Raw genomic sequence first — 19,725 nt, 5'->3', positions numbered from 1 at the left:
GGCTTGCACAGGGTTCCCAGCGTCAAGCCCCCAAGTCTCTATTAGGCTAAAACACTTCAATCCTCAGAAGCCTCAATCCTCAGTTGTGCCACAGAGAGAGAGAAAAGCCCAAGTTTCAACCATCATTGTGAGCCTTGCAATAAAAGGCAACGGATCAGGTCAGCTCAGACAGGGTGATCCTAGCTGGACAATCATACCATGTATTACCAAAGTAAAAACCACTCTAAATACTGGAGAGAAAATGTCTTGCCCGAGTGGCAATCTGCCAGCCATTTAAGGCATAGTGTTTCGATTGCCCTTAATAATCTTAATACAATGTATGAACATGCTGAGGGCAGTGTAGGCCATTCCAGTCTGCCACCGGTCACAGCTCAGAGAGAACCATCATGTTATTTGGCCACAACTTTTCACCAACGCACGTGTGAATGAACACAAGTGCCCACGCCCACACAATGTTTCTGGGTCACCGCTTTTCTAAGAAAAATTCTAATAACTCATTAACAAGGAAAATGTGTCCCTGAGGCATACCTTGTTCTTTTTGACCTGACTGAATATATACAGCATTTTTTCTATTCTGCGGCACAATCTGCAAAGTATTTAAAAATTATTCTTTTCAAAAATAAACTCTCATGGAGGGGAAATACTACTGTCAGTGGGTTCTCGCTTTGGCTCTCTGCTGATCCCCCCATCCAAGCTCCTATTATCTCTTTGAATTTACATATGCCACTACAGTCTAGGACACTGGCTCCCTTGATCAGTAGTTACAGTGATTTGTGAAATGAATAATATATTTTCCCTGATATATCTTAAAAATGCTCCTGGTGGTTTTTCCATCCCCATCCAGTTCAGTCCCTTCTACGCAGACAGTATTGTCATTACTCTGTCCCTGAGCTCCCCAGCAAAGCTACAGCTGGTACCACCCAACCGAGGGGAGCTATGAAATTCTCTCCAACAGTATAAAAAACAAACCATGGAACTGCAGAAATACATAAACAACTGAAGTCAAAGCACAACTACTATTCAACCAGCCTCTGATGCTAACCAGAGGGAGGAAAAACAAAACCAATACATCTTTAATTAAGAGAAAGCAAGCACAGCACTGGAAGTACTGAAAGCCAGGAATTTTTGGCTCTGACATTCACTCTTCTGAGGCTTTGGGCAAGGCAGACAACTGCTGCTTTAAATTTTGTATCCGAACAATGAGAAAACTAAATGAGATTTATGTCTCCTGAATAGCTGCTGTGAGGATGGATCACCTACTGTTGTAAAGCATTTGAAAGAGGGACCATACAAAATTGCATTTTGAAGCAAATGTTTTGAATGTAGCTTTTCATACAAGCACAAATGTGTCCCACCAGGGTAATTACACTGAATTGTAACATATTTTGCTGTACAAAGCAATTTAAAACATGGTTGCATTGTGCGTTCCTCCCTCCTCAAGTTGTGCATACATCTGGTGTTGTAAAGTCTAATTAAACAAGGAAATACCTCATATAAACAACAGTAAATACCATAAGGGTTGACAGCAGAAGTAGCTGCAACTACACTCAAATGAGCTTCCTTCCCAGTTTTGTAAAGACTAAATTTCTCTCATTTGATTCTTCACCGCTAGATTATTCCCATCTTACAAAAGGCCATTTCCAGAGGGGCTGTTGCTTGCTTTGCACTACATAACCTAGTCATGGCCATTGAATTTCTCATGATTTTATCCTTTATTCTTCTCTGAGGTACCACTTAAATTCCAGCTGATCTCTCTCTACTGCTGGGTCGCCACTGCCACCTCCTGAACAGGAAGGAAAATTAACTGCTTTCAGTACTGCTTTTCTTTAAAATGTCTGCAGCGGTATTTTTGAAAGCACTTTGTTCAGCACGAAGAGCAATAGCTGAAACTGCTTTGCACTGTCTATAGAGGCTACTTTCTATAAAACCTGTTGTAAGGCTTTTGCTTCAGAGTGAAATTCCTTTAGTTTATATATGTTTGACGTGAAGGTGGTACAACCTTTACATACCACTTTTCTTCTTCAAAAAGGTTCAAAACGAAAAGCTAATTATTTTTACCTTCTGATAGATTTATTCCTCTTTCAATTGTCAGCTGAAAACCTCTGACTGAAAATGATAATGGTTACTAGCTCCCATTCATTGCATTTTCATAATGAACAATAGTTATTTTCACCCTTTCTATTCCAGACTGAAGATCCTTCTTCCTGACAGAACAGAAATACCCTAGAACCAAAATCTCCCTGCTTCAAGGTACAGTCAGTTCTGCTGGTCTCTTCCAGCATTAGCTTTTTCTGTCCCATTAAATGGGACTTCCCCAAATTGTCCCTGAGCTGCGACACACACTTAAAGCGCCTGTCATCTATTTATACAGCAAGACAAAAACAGCAAAGGTAAGACCTAGTAAAACCCTAGAAGAGGCAGTGAGGCAAGGAAGGCGGATAATGTGATTCTGTCACATCCCATCTTCTCTGCCCTGCCGGGGATACCAGCCGCTGGTTTGTCATCAGCCTTTCAGCAAGAAACTTTCCATAAAAGCCAGATACCGTTCCTACACATTCCTCTTGGAATAAGGAATTAGTGAGAAACTGTGATTATCTGGTACAGTTGGCTAGCGTCAGGTCAAAGGGTGTTCTCCGCATGTGCGTAACACTTCCGCATGCCCATTCACGTGCGCATGCTCACTCTCTGTATATGTGATTTCATCCCCCTGTCTATTTTCTGGTGCTTACAGTCTGAGAGAATTCCTAAGGCAGAGGCTGTATCAGTGGATGCTGGGAACACTCTTAACACTTTTGCAGATGTTATTGCTAGCTTTATAAATAATAACCAATCATTTACATGCTAAATGAGAAATCATAAACTGCTGGCACCAAAGCCATGTTTGGCATTGACAGATTTGGTATACGACAAGAACTAGGAGGTTAAAAGGTGGTTTTTAAAAAAAAAACACGTGGTAACAAACAGCTGTCAATGCTCCACACTTTCTCTTCCTAAAAAAAAAAAAAAGAGAAACAGGATTTTCACTCTAGAGCAAACCATGTTTAAATACTTATCTTAAGCTTATTAGCAAACAAATTTTAACGCAAATTTTAACCACGAAACCAAATGTATGTCTTCATTTTAGTACTATTTGCTAATACTGTGGGGGACTGACATACAAAAGACAGCAGCACTCATTCAATAAGTACACTACACATTACATAGTCTGGTTTTTTCTTCAATGGCAAAATCTTGCTTAGTTGTACAACTTGCTAAAGCTATTCTGGGAAAGAGTCACTGACTTTTGGAATGTATCTATTTATGCACTAGCCTGCAGAGGTTTGTCATTTTCCCCAGATAAAACATTGTGAGTTAATAAATTTGAAGCCTGCGTTTCAGTTCCACTTTCCCCTCATTTTGGATTTGCTTTTCTTCATTTTAAAACAATCTCTTTGGGCCTATTAAATTCTGTCTGAATGGCTGCTAGAGGAGTTGGTAATATTTTTCCACTGTAGAGTACTGCATGACCTGTGGCACCAGAGTTTTGCTTTTCTTGGAGCAAGCGTTTGTCTCCGTCAGCCACACATGACTAAGCTTGATTCACCATATCGATGAATCGATATATACGGTATACAAAGATGATGAGGGGACTGGAGCATCTCTCCTACGAGGAGAGGGCTGAAGGAGCTGGGCTTGTTTAGCCTGAAGAAGAGAAGGCTGAGAGGGGACCTTAGAAATGCTTATAAATATCTGCAGGGTGGGTGTCAGGAGAATGGGGCCAGACTCTTTCAGTGGTGCCCAGCAACAGGACAAGGGGCAACGGGCACAAACTGAAGCACAGGAAGTTCCATCTGAACATGAGGAAGAACTTCTTCCCTCTGAGGGTGACGGAGCCCTGGCCCAGGCTGCCCAGGGAGGTTGTGGAGTCTCCTTCTCTGGAGATATTCAAGACCCGCCTGGACAAGGTCCTGTGCAGCCTGCTCTGGGTGACCCTGCTTTGGCAGGGGGGTTGGACTGGGTGACCCACAGAGGTCCCTTCCAACCCCGAACATTCTGTGATTCTGTGTCACCTTTCTGTGGGTACGAGTGAGAAATTGCAGCAGCGGTGCCAGGCAGGGCTGGCCAGGCCCAGCACCCTGCCCTCCTCAGGCCCGAGCCCACAGGGAGCAGCCCTGTGGCCTCTCCTGGGTCTGCCCCAGTAGGGTACCTCCTTTTCCTTGCCCTCACCAACGGACGCGCTCCCTTTTCAGCGGTCAGAGCGGTTACTCAGGGAGGTGAGCTGCTGACTTGGGCAGATAATCAACTTCATTAGCTTTTTACCACCAGCGTCACAAAGGAACGACTCCCCCTGGATCTACCTCCGAGCTACTCCTAGAACGTTAAGTGTCAGCATGAAGCCAGGCCTAGCAGTGGACAGTGAACTGCGTTTGGTGAGTTCATTTTGGCGGTGCAGTTTCTGGCCCGCTCCACCCGTGTGGCAAAGCCACACGTAAGGCCTAGGCAGGCACCAGAGGAGGGTGGCCCTGCAGCTCAGCGGTAGCCATGAGCCCGAGCTCGCTGCTTGAACCCCTGCATGAATTTGGGTCGCCAACCCACACGGCCTCAGCTCCTTCGAGGTTCCCCCTCAGAGGGGCGCGGGGAAAGGGCAGGGTCAGGCGGACAGCCTCCCCCTCCCCTCAGAGCGGCCGCCATGTTGCCTACTGCCGCGGCACTTGGGGAGCGGGGCCACTCCCCCAGGGCGGGGCCTCTTCCGCCCCGTCGGCGCCTGTGACGGCTCGGCCCTTCGTCCTACGCCCGCCCATTGTGCTGTGCGCCTGGCGTCACGCCGCACAGGAGGCGCGAGAGGGAGAGGAGCGCGAGGGAGGACAGGAGGAAGCAGTTGCTCCGCGCTCGGTCGCGGCCGCCATTTTGTTTGTGTGCGCAGGGCGGACGCGGGGCTCGCTCGCCTTTTTCTTTTCAGCTGTAAGTGGTGGAGGCGGCCTTCTTCTCGGGCTCTTTTCTTCTTCCCTTTTTCCTCTCTCCCTTACGTTTCCAGGGGGCGAAGCAGCGGGGGCGCAGAGGGCCCGGGGTGGGGTGAGGAGGGGGCTGTTCGCGTCGTCTCCGCGGCCCGGGGAGCAGGGTGAGCGTAGAGCCCTGCGTGAGGGGTTGACTGAGGAGGTGTTAGTGTGGGTGGGGGGATTCTCGGTACAGGACCCTCCCCGGTCAGGGTTTCCCAGGGGCGGATCTGGGGGGGCAGAGCTGGGGCCTCGTGTGCGGTGGGTGCTGCGGGGTGGGGGCCGCGCAACTCGGCTGGCGAGCCCGGCCTGCACGGAGGTGTTTGGCGCCTGCTCAGATGGCAGCGGAGAGGGGCCCTTCCTTCCCCCCCCTCGGGCTCCAGAAGCCTCCCGAGGGAAGGCCGGCGTGGGAGTGGACTTCGCGGCCCGTGGGTTGGGGTAGCGGGTGTCTTCTGTAGGACCTGCTCCTGCGTATCGGGCCCCCAGAGACTCCGGTCGGCCCGGCCGGGCGGACTTTGGTCACCTCAGAGAAACAAGCCTTTGACCTCTTCCGATCCGTACAGCCTGCCAAGTTTTCGGGGAGAGACATTTAGAAATTGCTGCGTAGGCAGTTTATGGCAGGACTTTCGTGGCCTTCCTGAGACGCGCTATCTATGGGTCTTTTACAAAAGGTCCACGGCTCCTATTTGAGAAACCTTATGGCAAAATGTGGGAGTGAAAGCGTCCTGTGGTATGGATTAGGACCATATGCTATAGGAATGCATATGTTTGTGTCAGCTGTCAGTATTACATAAGTGAAGTGCTTCGGTGCATAAATTTAGAGGGAGTGCATAACACTCAAGAAATCTTAAGGTGGCTCCTGCTGTGAAATGGGTTGTGGCCACTTCGGGCCTTGCACAGACCGATTCTAACCATTTGGTTATTTGCGTTTACTTGGCTCTTTTAGGGACAGGATTTGCAACTTCCGTCTTCATTTCAGTAATTCTGTGTACACTTGAGTGTAGTTAAGCAGCAGTTAGTCTTCAGCTAAACCTTTTCTTCCATTTTTCTGTGTTGAATGTCCATCTTTCCACGCCCAGACCTCCCTCTGCAGGACACTTAATGGTGATTTTATTTAGATATTTATTTAGGTGTTCCACTATAAAGCCTTAGTGCAGCCTGCCTTATGCCAAATGAGGAAGGAAATGAAAAAGGCAATCCTAAGTACAATCCTCAACTCGCCTATAACTTAGTGTATGGGGGGGGGGGGTGGAACTCTTCACCTCAGAAGCAGAATAACTGAAACCTGAGTGTGTTTTATAAATTATGTAGGTTGAAAATAGGGTAGAGTGGCTTTGGAGCTGGGTAAGAAGAAAAGAAATTCGGGCATGTAAATGAAACGGTAATCGGTTTTAATTTTGTCTTAATCCTTCAGATGTTTTTGTTTGTCATTCGATACATTAGTATTTTTATTTCTTATTAATGTATCATAAGTGAATTAAGATGTTTGTGAGACCTAGATCATGACTGACTCAGGTGTGTACCAGCCATTTATTTTTGCAATTTGCTGCTGTTTGCATTGTATTTGTACTTTGAAAACAGTTTTTTGTAAAAAACATTGGTGTAGGTGTCTATAGTGGGGGGTTTTTTAACTACCAACCTGTGATGAATCTTATGAAAGTACAAGACATCCTCTTTTTCAAAACAGGCTTGCCATTTACATGTTCTAAAAGTTTCCTTCGTAATGCCTCCAGTTGGTATAGAGGCAACCAATGTAGTTCTGTGTAACATTATTTTTTTTATTGCTATCTTTGTTACTGAACTACTTTTCTTGCTATCACTGCTTACTGTGGAAACTTTTTTTCTCGTCCTGTGTTAGTTCATTCTTCAGAATATACTGTAAGCTTATTTTCAAAAACTCCTGCCACACATGAGTAAACAAAACTGGGTGGTTTTGTTATACTCTTAATTCTACAGCTGTGATTTACTTTTCCTTTTTTTCAGTTGTGCATGTACCTGTTTGAACACAGAATTCCTCCATATAACATCTAGCAACGGAAGCTGGTGGGTTTTGGTGAATCAGCTGAATTGTGAAACACCTGCGTACTTGCATGCTAATAAGGTTCGAAAATTGTGGCTTGAATCATAGTACTACAGAGTTACTAATATATCAGGGTTCATTGTGGTTGTTGCTAAAACTTCAAAAAGTGTCTGTTTAACGGTGATCTCTTTGTGAGAGAAGTTTTTAGTCTGATTGTACATACTTGACTTACATGTAGTAACTTATGTACCATGCAGAATGAAGAACTAAATCACGATTTTGTTGAAGAGGGTGTGTTTGAAGATTAAAGGTCTCTCTCTAACAGAAGACTCGTGAAGGAAATTATTCTCTTCAGTCACTTAAAAGTTTATTTAAAACAGGCTTTAACGGCATGTTTGAAGCTATGAAGTGAAGATGAGTTGGCCTATTTAATCTTGATTTGTTTCATAAGTGTTACAGTGTTAGGATGAGAAAGCTATGTGTACTCGCCAAACAAAATGATACTTGGAGGAAGCTGAGGAAGAAGAATGATTTGAGGAAATGGTTCTTTCTAGTTCTGTCGTATTTTATGATACTACAGTAGTTGGCTTGTATCTACAAATACTAATGTAACGCTTTTGTCTTTTACGTGTTTTTGTTCATTTGTTTTTTTTCAGTGGCAGATGCGGCATTCAAAGCAATCTCGTTGTCCTGAATGGGACGACAGAAAGAGCTGGGATCAAAGAAAGTACAGTAGCAGCCGTAAACGCAGGAAAAGGTCCCACAGCAGTGGACAAGAAAGCAAGCGCTATAAACCAGATCACGTTTCAGACAGGTATAAGACTCTGAATTGAGTAGCGCTGATGTTTCTTACCATGTCTAGAATAAATATGTTTTCAGGATAAGAGTTTTTGAGTGCCCAAAGTTGGCAATGCCTTGAGGTTTGGCTCACTTAAGACAAGCCGAAGAGGTAGTTGGTTTTGTTAACACAGTACTTGAACCGTTAAATGGAATTTCTTTAATAAAAAACAGGTAAATGCGGCTAGTTTGTTTCACTGTTATCAGTTAATTAAGTATTGAATACTTTCAATATTAAATGTCAAGTGAAAACTATGCCTTTTCATTTATGTAATCTGAACAAAAGGAAGAGAAGGTTTATTTATCATTTAATATAATGGTAAGTATGAGTTTCTCTTACTAATTTGGAGGTGGTTTGCTTTTTCTCCCACACTGCTTTCACTGGAAAGATGTGGTTTTTCTGTTGTGTGGTTTTGTTTTTTTTTTTCCCCTTGACAAGAAGATCCCATGCAATTCTTCTAAGAGCTCATACTCATGCTTACAAAACGCTGGAAGGAGTAAGTGTACAGCAATATGGGGGCTCTTTGCCTCAGTAGCTTTCTTAAAGATTTTTTTTTTTTCTGTGCAGAAGATCCTTGATCCAGATAGTCTCAGAGGCTTTTAATGTAGAGCACTAAGAGCAGTGCTACTTCTTTCAGTCTCCAGGTTTTATTTTTTTTACACTTTGAGATTTGAAAGCATAGAAGGGGATTATTGCTGTATTAAGAATGTTTTATCGTGTGACTTTGAAGATTGTAATTGAGTTGCTCGGTATGTTTTTAGGAAGTGTTCTCCTTTTTGAGTCTATTTACTGTGCAAACTGGATGGATTATATATTGTTTGTGCTGATGTCTTCTATGTATTTGAGACTGACACTGTTGTTAGATTCCTAATAAAGTAACATCAAAAGCTCCACTATTTTTGGGGAGTCTACTAGAACACATTCTTGGTGTAAGGACAGTTACGGTGTAACTCTGTAACTCAGCTCAAGTCACTTGTCTTGTTGGAACCTCAAGTTTTTGAAGTGGAGAACATTCACTTGAAATATATTTTCAGTCATTATTTGGACGATAGAGCCATAAATGAAAGAGACCATCATGACCGGAGATATGTTGAGGAATACAGAAATGACTTCTGTGAAGTGTATGACCACAGACATTATCACAGAGACTATGAAAAGAGTCACCATCATCACTATAGCAAATCCTCTGGTCGGAGCAGGAAAAGTAGTCATAAAAGGAAGCATAAGAGACACCATTGCTCCAGTCACCAATCGCATTCGGTATGAGTAATTTTTAACTTTATTATTAATGAATTAGTGGTAATAGGCTGCTTAAGTGAGCGCTAGAACTTCAATTCCTGGTCACAGTACTTTAAGAAATACTATAGTATTAAAGAAGGATTTGTAGTTGAGTCCATTTGCGAGCATATGAATGTATTCTTACTTGAGACTTTTGGATCGGTGTTGGGTGGGGGGTGAGATTATCATCAGTACTCGTTATACAATGGGAACGTAGGTGGCTAGTGGTTAAGATCACAGGGATTAATCTGAAAAATGTTATCTTGAAATTGAGAACAGGTAACTATCCTATTTCGAAGTACAGTTGTCACTTTCTAGTTTTACAACATAGTGCACTGTGGTTTTTCAGGTAGACTGTGAGTTGCCATACATTCTATTTCTAAAAGTGATTTAAGTGACATGTCTTTTTAGTGTAAGCTTAATTAGAACTGAGATGTACATGTCTGGTAAATTGATCAGAACAAGCTCTACAGTTCTACACCTGATTCCAGAAAACTTTGATAAGCCATGTGCCTGGTTAATGGCAGCTAATGTCTTACTGAAGATGGGATAAGTTTGCTGCTTGCCTTCTTTGAAGGCACGCTCTCTGAATTTCTCGGTGTTGGCATCATGCCCACTCATACATCTTCAGCTTCAGGTGTTTCATGTCACATTTAGGCAATAGGAAACAGCAAGTTGTATTAGATAATACAATGCAAACTAGCAACTTCAGAAAAATTTTTCTTCTCTCTCTAAACATGAGGGAAGTAAAATTAATTGCTATTTTTTTTAATGCTTAGATTATATAAAGTGTATGTTTAAAAAATAGTAACAGTTCACCTGACTGTAAGCTTAGATGTGTAAAATAAATACATTTTTTTGTTATTTGCTAGCAAAGCATTAGAAATAGTGATGTTGCATTCTTAATCTGTCTTCAGTTAAGCCACTGTTTGAGAGACAAAATTGTGTTGTTTTTTCTGTTGCTTTGTCACTTTAAGTATTTATCTGAAAATCTGTTCCTTGCCATGTTTTTCTTCTGTAACATAAACTGTGCCCTGTGAATTTCTGGGGACTGAATTTGAAATTGCTCCTGCCAACTGTTCGTGGCCTGGTGTGTAACTGAATGCCTGAATATCTCCCCGCTGAATGAATTGCGTGTTCTGCCCTGAATTCACTGTGATATATTGATTGGCTGGACGATCTTGGTGCCGTTTCCAGAAGAGTCACCGAAGGAAAAGATCCAGGAGTGTAGAGGATGATGAGGAGGGTCACCTGATCTGTGAAAGTGGAGACGTTCTGAGAGCAAGATGTATAGAACATTTTTCAACACTTTTTAAAAACTTTTCAGCAAAAAGTCTGTTTAGAATAGTATGTCAGAGGAGGGGGGCTAAAAAAATCTTCATTGCTCTTTTTGTTCTGTTTTTTTTGTGCTTTTTTGTTTTTTTGCATATCTCCTTTTCTGTAGAATTTAAATACTGTGTTCAAAAAGTTCCAATTACTAAATGAACTTGAATCTTGAGATTAGAACAAGAGATAGCTTTTTTGCTAACTGTTTTCATGACGCCTGTCCAATAAAATAATGCACTCAGATGCTGAGATTTAAAGTAATTACGCTTTTGTAATGGTGCATTTTTAAATCTACATTAATAATAATCATTATTGTTTAAGTAGTTGTATAATTCTAACTTGCATTTGTTCTTTTTAGATGAAGTTATTGCAACTTTAGGAGAAGGAGCTTTTGGAAAAGTAGTGGAGTGCATAGATCATGATATGTAAGTGTTGGTTGTCTTCGTAAGCGGATCTCGTGGCAAAAGACAGAAATTAAAGCTCAGGGATGTTTTTTTAAAATAGTCACAGTTCAAATATATTTAAGAAAGAAATGGTAGTGGTTTTGTGTGAGAGCTACCTTCTAAGCTTATTTCTCATTTAAAATTTCGAAGGATTTTCAGGTGATACCACATCTGTTCCTGATTGTTTTTGAGGTTCTTCAGTCATCTCTTCCAGTGCTGTAAATGTTTTTTGTTTCTTCTGTTGCTCCATGAAAGACCCTTGCAGGGTACTGACTTTCCAGGAGATGGTATATAGAGAAATACTTTTGGTTACTTTGTTTATCCTTTAAGTTTTGAGAATCTGTCTTTAGCAATAAACTAACCGCGTTTGTCTTGGGAAACATCTGTCTAGAGAGGGTTTCTTTCAGAAATAAACCTTTTTATAACTAGACATATGTTTTTTTCTGTACAGGCTATGTAACTGCATGGTGCAAACTACTGATTACTAAATAGATGTCATCTGCCCTTTTTGAAGGGGGAGAACTATGATTTGCTTCATTATGTTTTTCTGTTGGTCATACAAGTGCTGTTGCCTTAACTAGGGAATGTGAGGGTATGTAAAGGGTGCAGAATTGATTTGGGAGACTGACTTTTAGAAGATGATGCGGTGAGATGCTGAGAAGGTAGTTTTGGTTCTCAGTGAAAGCAACTGCTTGGGATTGGCCAGGGTGTAAATTTCTTTCCTCAGTCTCCATAATCAGAATTACCCTTTGAACTTCTGAATGCACAGCAATCCAGCATAAAACCTTTTGTTTAATGGAGTGGTTACTTCATGTGATGGCCTGTTTGGTGGAGAAGAAAACTCCTGTATGAGTTAAGTCTGTTCAGAAGTTTGGTGTTGCAAGGGCAGACAGTATGCTTAAGTCATTAGAATCTAAATAGGTTTACAGAAGCAATTAAAAATTGTCTGTGATTGAATGGGGTAGAACGAATTACGTGTATTGGTGTTCCATTTAAGTAATAGAATGTTATACTGAGCGTAGGTCAGTTTTCACTAGTACAAAATACTCGGACTCTGAAGTTCAGAAGATGCTCGATTCGCCTGATTCCATAGCAGCACTGGAAAAGAGCCAGAACAAGTTGTGCAAGTTGCAGGAAAAACTGTCAAATTTTTGCAGTACTTTCCTGAAATGAGAACTTGGCCATTCTTTTTTTAATCGCCTTGCAGGTGGATTCCTAAGGTTTATTGTACCTTAGATGAGGTAATAAGACTGAGAATTAGTTGGTGTAGCATGTACTGCGAGTATTTGATGATGTAGAGATTGGTATTACATTTCTTTATGAAAACAGTTATGGTTAAATTCAGTGTGCTGAAGTCACATTCCCCTAATCCGACTCATAATTCTCTCTTTAATCTTCCTGTGTTTTTTATTAAAATCAAGCTGCTTAGGGGTTACAATAATCTTAACAGTAAGTGATTCAGTTTATGATGTTTTACTTTCTTTTAAAGGAGAGGAATGCATGTAGCAGTTAAAATTGTGAAAAATGTTGGTAGATACCGGGAAGCAGCCCGTTCAGAAATACAGGTGTTGGAACACTTAAACACCATGGATCCAAGCAGCACTTTGTAAGTATGAAATTAGAATATTCAGCATACTAAGGATTTGCGGAAGATAATTATTCAGTAAATTGAGTTTTCATGTGTTTATATATTTCTTTTCGAAGCCGCTGTGTCCAGATGCTGGAATGGTTTGATCATCATGGCCATGTTTGCATTGTTTTTGAGCTACTGGGACTTAGTACTTATGACTTTATTAAGGAAAACAGCTTTCTGCCATTTCATATTAATGACATTAGAAATATGGCTTATCAAATTTGCCAGTCTATAAACTGTAAGTAAATCTCAATAGTCTTATTAAATGTTTTTTTTCTCCCCCCCCCCATTAATGTATTAATTATGGAATACTGTTCTTTTTTCCTTGTAGTTTTACACCATAATAAACTAACTCATACAGATCTCAAGCCTGAAAATATCTTGTTTGTGGAGTCTGATTACATAGTGAAGTACAATGCCAAAATGGTAAGCTTGTTCTTTGTCTCCCAACTTGAATTGGGCTGCTTCTGTCTTCAGCTAAACTTTTATTTTAAAAAATATGAACTACAGAGGTCCAGTGGTATTCTAGACTTTTTTTTTTTCCTGTGCTCTTTGAGATGTACTAACTTTCTGCCAAGTGAGTAACTTTGCTCTGATTGTAACTGTTTCATCTGATCACTAGTTCTTTGCTGTTCAGTGAAGTTCTGGCATTCGTAAGGAGCATTGTGTTAATGGCTTTTAATTTAGCCAGGTATTTTCCTTTGTATTTCTTAAGCCATTTGAATCCATTTCTTTTAAGCATCTCTGCCTTTTGAGAGGAATGTCAGATCTTGCTTTCTGTCTGATTACCCTGGAGTCTGAAGTGACTGTCAGTTTTGCAGTCCTTGGCTTAATAGCTAAGATGGGATTTTCTGTTTTTCATCAGCATATGATGTTGATCATTGGGGTAGTGTTATAACTGGCATGTGCCCTGGACAGGACTATTCGTGACCAGTGTCTTCCTTTTAAATCTAAGAAAACACTAAGACACAATGTGAGGAGAAGGACTTGTCTGCACAAATCACTTCTAGCACTGGCAGAAATACAAGTTTTTCTTTATGTTGCTGCTCTTTTTTCAAAGTATAAAAACTTTTATTTAGAGCTGAATTTACGTAAATGAGCATATGCACCAATGGATAATAAAAATCAAGACAGAGATAACTAACTGAAGTTGACTTGAAGGTTAAAGAAAGAGGCAAGGAGCTCTGTTAGTGTGGGAAAGGTCTTTTACTCGGCTGTTTCGAGTATTCAGATTAAATCACTTTGTTATCAGCTCCTCTTTCTTGGAGCTTGAGCTGAGCAGGAATTGATGTATTTGGAAGGAGTGCTTTGTAACATAGGTTTATTTTTTAGTGTTTTATGTTAACTGTTATTTTGGAGACAAGACAATGTGATGAACACCTTTTGCCTAACTATGAAAAAACAAATTTTTCTTGCAGAAGCGAGATGAACGCACTTTAAAAAACACAGACATCAAAGTCGTTGATTTTGGAAGTGCAACTTTTGATGATGAACATCACAGCACATTAGTGTCTACAAGGCATTATAGAGCTCCTGAGGTTATTCTAGGTCAGTAAAGACTTTTAAACCTTCTGGCAGTGAATTACAGTTCATTGAGATGTCTTCATGAATTTGAGCAGTTTCTTGTGTTTCTAATAATTCAGTCATCTGTTGCAGATGGTGGTGTTAAAATTCTTGTGAGTAAACAGTAAAGAAATATTCTAAAATATTTTAGAGATACTCTAAAAACAGAAGTCCAGATGTGTTCCTCTCCCACCAAGGTTTGAGGAGAGGTATGGAGGGGAAAAATGGGCATCAGTAAATGCATGGAAACTGGGCATAGGCTTTATGGATTACAAGTTTTGGGAATATATTAAAAAGTCAAACATAAACTTTGCCTATTTTGCAGCACTGGGATGGTCGCAGCCTTGTGATGTTTGGAGTATTGGTTGTATTCTAATTGAGTATTACCTAGGATTTACAGTGTTTCAGGTATGCATTTAAATTGAACGTTTTTGTCACAGACTATTGATTTTGATATTTCAAGGACATGCACTTAACTGTTACTGTAAAAGATGTGACCTTACAGGCTTTTTTAAGTATTCTGTAGATGAGATTATAAAGACAGCCTGCATATAGGAATATGTGATGTCTTGGATACCTCCGTCAGACTATTTAAGATCATCTCTTCTGACTTTCTGGATGGTGGAGCCTGTCTAGAGTCTGAGGATACTGCTAGAATTAAGAGTAAAGAAAACATACTCATACAAAACTTGAACATCTTGTTTGTAAATGCATGTTGTTACCAAGTGGCTGAGAGTAGAAAAATCTGGAAAGTGCATTCATTGCTTTTTCCACGCAGACACATGATAGTAAGGAACACTTGGCAATGATGGAAAGAATACTAGGGCCTCTGCCAGCTCACATGATCAAGAAATCCAGGTGAGTTCATTACAGGAGGAGTAAGTTGCCTGATATTTTCCTATTATAAGAGACATCTTAACATTTCCATTGTTAGCTGTGAGCTTCTGGAAGTCAACAAAGAGACTTGCAGGCTTTTTGTTACCTGTTAGTCTGTTGCAAGAAGCTGTGTCAGATTTAGGTGAATAAAGTAGTTGATGGTAGTCCTGTCTTCTGGTTTTAGTCTTGAGTTGCCAGCAACCAAAATGCTAGCCTCTTGAACAATAACTGAGTATGAATGTTCTTAAGCCTTCAAAGCTAAGTTTGGTATGGTTGCCAGAACAGCATTAGACACCTATTTTTCTGTATGCTGTGAAAATAAAGAACCTGCTGTCATCAGAAGATTTATACTGAGAGGAAGAAGAGGGTCCTGACTTGCTGAAACAGCTGCCAGCCTCTTCCACTGTCCCTTTGCATCCCTCAGACATGTGCTTTAGTGACCTTTCTCTCTTCCTCAAAGATAACTGCATGCAGCAGGAGTTTTCCACTTGCACTGCAGGGAGAAGCAGCCAGCACAGGGTTCTTCCCTAACCCCTGTATGTCCAAAATCCAGAGCATGTGAGATTTGATGGTCTGTTGTCTTTCTGCGATAAATTGTCCTCTTGCCAGCTAATCTAGACAATCCTGTAACTCGTGTTGTAGTAGAATTCCAGTAATTCTGGGCTGGGCAATGTATTTAGGTTATTACAGTTTTCCAGGGGATTCGTAATACATTTTGAAAAATGAGAAAAAACTTAGCTGCAGTTGGAATAGAGGACAGGTAGTATTTTAAAGATAAAATGCTACATACCTAGCAGTGTTAAAGTGATGCTGAGATATGGATTTGTCAGAAGTTTCGTTGCACTGGTAGTCTCATGTATTTGCAGTACACTTCTTAAAGATATTTGGGAATGTCTGTTTTTGTTAAATAGTGACTACCCGGTTAAACTCTGCAGATTTTACAAGAAATGTTTTTCAAAAAGTTGAGAAATTGGCAAGCTGTCTTTTATTTGTTGCTAGCAGATGACACCAAGTTGTTCTCTTGGAACATCCTAAAGCATCCATCTCTTTAAATGTCAGTAATGGAAAATATGTCTTCAGTGGCTGCTTTTTTGATGGGAGTACTGAAGGGCCTGATTCTAAATGTTGTGACAATGGTAATATAAAAGCAACAGGTCTCTGTGAATAAGTATTAGCTAGAAGAGATGTCAGCTTCCAAATGCAGAGGGATATGCAGGAACACTTTTTATGGTGTTTCCGAACTTCTTAGAAAAGCATCTGCCCACTTTAGGCACTGGCACGATCTTAAAATAATGTTCTTTACCGTGCAGAAAGCATTATTTTCACCACGACCGATTGGACTGGGATGAACACAGCTCTGCAGGACGATATGTTAGGAGACGCTGTAAGCCTTTACAGGTAGGAGACAACGTTTTTATTACGTTTTTTTTAGATTTGGTTGTGAAAGATCTCTCTAAAATGATTCCTTTTCTTTTTTTCTTCCAGGAATTCATGCATTGCCAAGACACAGATCATGAAAATCTGTTTGACCTTGTTCGCAGAATGCTGGAATACGATCCAGTCAAAAGAATTACTCTTGATGAAGCCTTGCAGCATCCTTTTTTCCACCCATTAAGAAAATAAATGAATTCAAAGATCTTTATGCTTCTCCAGGGAGATTTCTTAGACTGTGTCAGTCAACGAGGTTGCATGAAACTTTTGTAAACCTTAAATTATTTTGTACAGTTAAGTCTGTAAATACTTACCTATGTTTTGTATAACTGTTACGTTTACCTTGTTGAACAGTTGTAGTCTTAGGGGTATCAAAGTGAAAAATAAAAGTAATTTTCATTTTTGAAAATTGTTTTCTTTTTGAAACTCTGTGCTTTTTCAGATGGGGGTAGTTGAGCATCTGACTTGAGGTGAGGAGTCTGTGGGCTAGCTGGGCACGTTTTGAAAACATTAGATGTTTTGACCTAGCTTGCTTTTATCAGTCATAACGAAAAGATTTGAAGGCTTAAGGCTACCTAATCATGCTGTATATAGTACTTTGTGATGGCATCCTGAAACGTGGTTGAAACCAGTGTATATTCTAAGTAGGTATCTCTCTTGTGGGTCACCTTTTTGCCCGATTGTCTGGTAAACAGCATGCGTTGCTCTCTGGCTGGCTAATTAGTCTCTGGAAACTTGTCTGGTGCTTTCAGTGTTAAGTACTTGCAAGTAATTTTTTTGTTAAGGTCTGAAAAGTTACATTTTCGATATTGTTTTGATTCATTGAAGATTGGCATTTTCATGGTAAGGTTTCTAGAAGGACTGTACTGCCCATGGAGAAAAAATGCACAGAAATAGTGTGTGCACAAAACTGTGGCCTGTTAAAGCCCTTCTCTTGCACTAGTGACAAGATTGTCCTGAAGTCTTTGAATACATATTTCTGTGGAACTTGGTTTGTAATTGCTGATAAATTAGGCAGCCTTGGCAACTGAGAAACACTGCCATCAGACTACAACAGAGGAAGGAGGAGGACAGGTTTCCTGAGCTGGGGTGCTGAGTTGAGAAGAAAATGGTAGTGTTTTCCAAGCCCCATTGATGCACTTCAGTAGTTTTTGCTCTTCGTGTTAAGGCTGATGTTTTCTTGGTTTTGTTCAATGCTGCTTTAATCCACTGGATGCAGCATGGGTGGCTTGCTGGGCAGGGGGAGGGGAAGCTTCCGCGGTGGGGTTCATCCAGGCTGTCAGTCCAGATGCGATGTACAAGTTGCTGTCCTGGCTTTACCATGCAAGCCTTTCTTCAGGAAGGAGACAGGAAATAGTTTCAGCTGTGCAGGAGCAAGTCCTAATGCACAGTGCAATTTGAAACCGGTGTCCTGGTTCCACAGGTGGAAGGAGGCTTAACTTGCAAGGAGCTCCAGGTGTCCCTATCTCTGACCCGGCGTGGAATATAACTGGGACGGGTTTTGAAAGCTTATGGTCTGTAGCCAGTGCCACCTGCTGTGCTCGATGATACCTCGTTATAGACACCCCCCCTTCCTAGGATGTTGGTGTTTACCTCATTGTTTCTTCTCTGCATGACAGAAAATCTAACAGTTGGTACCATCCGTGTCAGCGGTGACCAGGGTAGGGCTGAGGAGGACGGGAGTAATTCCCTTGCTTCTTCCCGCAGTGCTGCCATCCACACCGTCAGAGGCAAAGCAGGGACTTGGCTGAGCGTGTCACCCAAGTGATGCAAGTCAAAGGCACGTGAGGGGGGAAGTTTATATGCTGCTGTAACTTTAAAATGAACTGTAAAACAGTTCTATCAAGATTGGAAAGGGAAGTTGGTGTGCTCTTGCTTAAGGAGTACTTCCAGCCTTTGTTAGTGTAGTTACTAGAATGCAGTGCACTTGCTAAAGGAGAGACGTGCTAGAAAAAAGCTATTATAAAAACCTGTTTAAATTCACTTTCCTCCTCCCAGTGAACTTAAAAAAATGCACTGTCGCTATTGCATCTGCAGCGTGGTGCCAAGTGGTTTCGCAGGCCTTACAGCGTGTGCAAAGGTTTTGGTGTGAAGGGGCAGGAATCAGCGTCCCCGGGGGAAGCAGCGCGGAGCTGTGGGCAGCTGAGTGACGGCCGGGTGCCGGGGGTGCTGTCTGCAGTGGGGCCGATTCCTCCTGTTCTCGGGGCTGCCCTCGGTGGGTTTGTCTGTACTAGGGAAGAGGGTTTTATGCACGCACCCCCCTGTTGTTAATATATGAACATAATCTGTGTAGTTTGTAATCTTGGTGTGTTTGGATCGAGCTCATGCTAACTGCCTGTAGCTGTTGGTAAGACCCATTCGCATCTTTCTCTGCACTTGTGACTTTTAGCTATTGTACCTTAAAAATGCAGTCTGTAACTCTCTGAATTGGTCAGCCAGGTGGACCAACGGCATGCATTTCCATAACGGGTCAGTTATGCATTGCACTAAACATGGATGGTAGGAGAAAGCTGTCTCTGAAGCACGAGCAGCATCTGAGATCCAGACCTTCAGCAGCTGGGCAGGGCAGGGGGGGAGCTGAGCTGGGCGCTAAACTTCAGGGCGAGGAGGTTCTGAGTTCTGGGGCAGAGGGCTTGGCAGCTGGAGTCCTGATCAGCCCGACTTCTCGTATCTCTGTTGTAAGGGGGGCTCAGGTCCCCTGGGCAGGTTTTAGGACACAATGCTTTGCCCCTGGGCAGCTCCCCCAACGCGATGGTGCTGTCTGCGTATGAGCGGGAGAGCTTGTGAGCAAAGTCTTAGCAGGCTCAGAGAAAGGAGAGGGGGAGGAGGAGGTGAAGAAGAGGTTGCTCACGAAAACCTGAAATTTTCTCTGTTGTGTCTTCAGGCATGTGAAGGAGAGCAGGAAAGAGTTAGCAAATGCCACAGCTTTGCCTGCCTAACTGGTCTGGAACTGGTGGCTACAACAAAGCGGTGTGTGTGTCCAACGCGGCAGTGTGTTAATAACAGACTTAGTGGATACTGACACTACTCCTAGTAACGTTTTCTAACTCCGTCCTGGGCTTTTAGAAGCAAGAATGACTCCTGGAGGGGCAGGGTCTGCGGCCAGCAGGCAAAGAGCACGTCTGGATTTGTACCCTACGTGCTTGGAGTTGGGACAGGTCCCGAGCTGCCCGAGGGTGGCTTAGGGGCGAGGTCAGAGCTGGCGGGATGCAGCCCCTAACGGCGAGGAGGGCCGGGGGGCAAAACCAGCGCGGCGGGAGCCCGGCGGGCTGCGCGGGTGGGGTCTGCTCCCTGGGACGGGTCACGGTCCCACCAGGAGAACACCCCCGTCCCCCTCCCCTCCA

The 19,725-nt window shown here is 42.1% G+C and overlaps 1 protein-coding gene across 3 annotated transcripts; it reads left to right on the top strand.

Annotated features, from left to right (window-relative positions):
- The first annotated feature begins 4,787 nt into the window (after positions 1–4,787).
- CLK4 (CDC like kinase 4) lies at positions 4,788–16,793 on the top strand. Of its 3 annotated transcripts, none has more exons than XM_075441889.1 (14): positions 4,788–4,941; positions 6,957–7,016; positions 7,650–7,807; positions 8,866–9,091; positions 10,307–10,397; positions 10,794–10,860; positions 12,368–12,484; positions 12,583–12,749; positions 12,843–12,937; positions 13,930–14,059; positions 14,400–14,482; positions 14,853–14,932; positions 16,261–16,348; positions 16,436–16,793. In XM_075441889.1, the coding sequence occupies exons 3-14, from the start codon at positions 7,656–7,658 to the stop codon at positions 16,571–16,573; spliced, it is 1,434 nt and encodes a 477-aa protein (XP_075298004.1). In that variant the 5' UTR covers positions 4,788–4,941; positions 6,957–7,016; positions 7,650–7,655; the 3' UTR covers positions 16,574–16,793. The 3 variants fall into 3 exon arrangements, with proteins under 3 accessions (XP_075298004.1, XP_075298002.1, XP_075298005.1); XM_075441887.1 differs by having other exon boundaries at positions 6,957–7,074; XM_075441890.1 differs by lacking the exons at positions 8,866–9,091; positions 10,307–10,397 and having other exon boundaries at positions 6,957–7,074.
- Positions 16,794–19,725: the final 2,932 nt, after the last annotated feature.

The sequence above is a fragment of the Opisthocomus hoazin genome, chromosome 22 (assembly GCF_030867145.1).
Source record: "Opisthocomus hoazin isolate bOpiHoa1 chromosome 22, bOpiHoa1.hap1, whole genome shotgun sequence".
Lineage (NCBI taxonomy): Eukaryota > Metazoa > Chordata > Aves > Opisthocomiformes > Opisthocomidae > Opisthocomus > Opisthocomus hoazin.
The sequence above is the reverse complement of the archived record's forward strand: the minus strand, read 5'-3'. Positions and strand labels throughout refer to the sequence as shown.

What these genes read in the sequence shown, in the direction of transcription:
- CLK4 (XM_075441889.1), top strand. Translation starts at nt 7,656, where the DNA reads ATGCGGCATTCAAAGCAATCTCGTTGTCCTGAATGGGACGACAGAAAG. An exon ending in CCAGTCACCAATCGCATTCG is followed by an intron (nt 9,092 to 10,306) that starts GTATGAGTAATT and finishes TGCCGTTTCCAG; the next exon opens with AAGAGTCACCGAAGGAAAAG. An exon ending in AATTTGCCAGTCTATAAACT is followed by an intron (nt 12,750 to 12,842) that starts GTAAGTAAATCT and finishes TTTTCCTTGTAG; the next exon opens with TTTTACACCATAATAAACTA.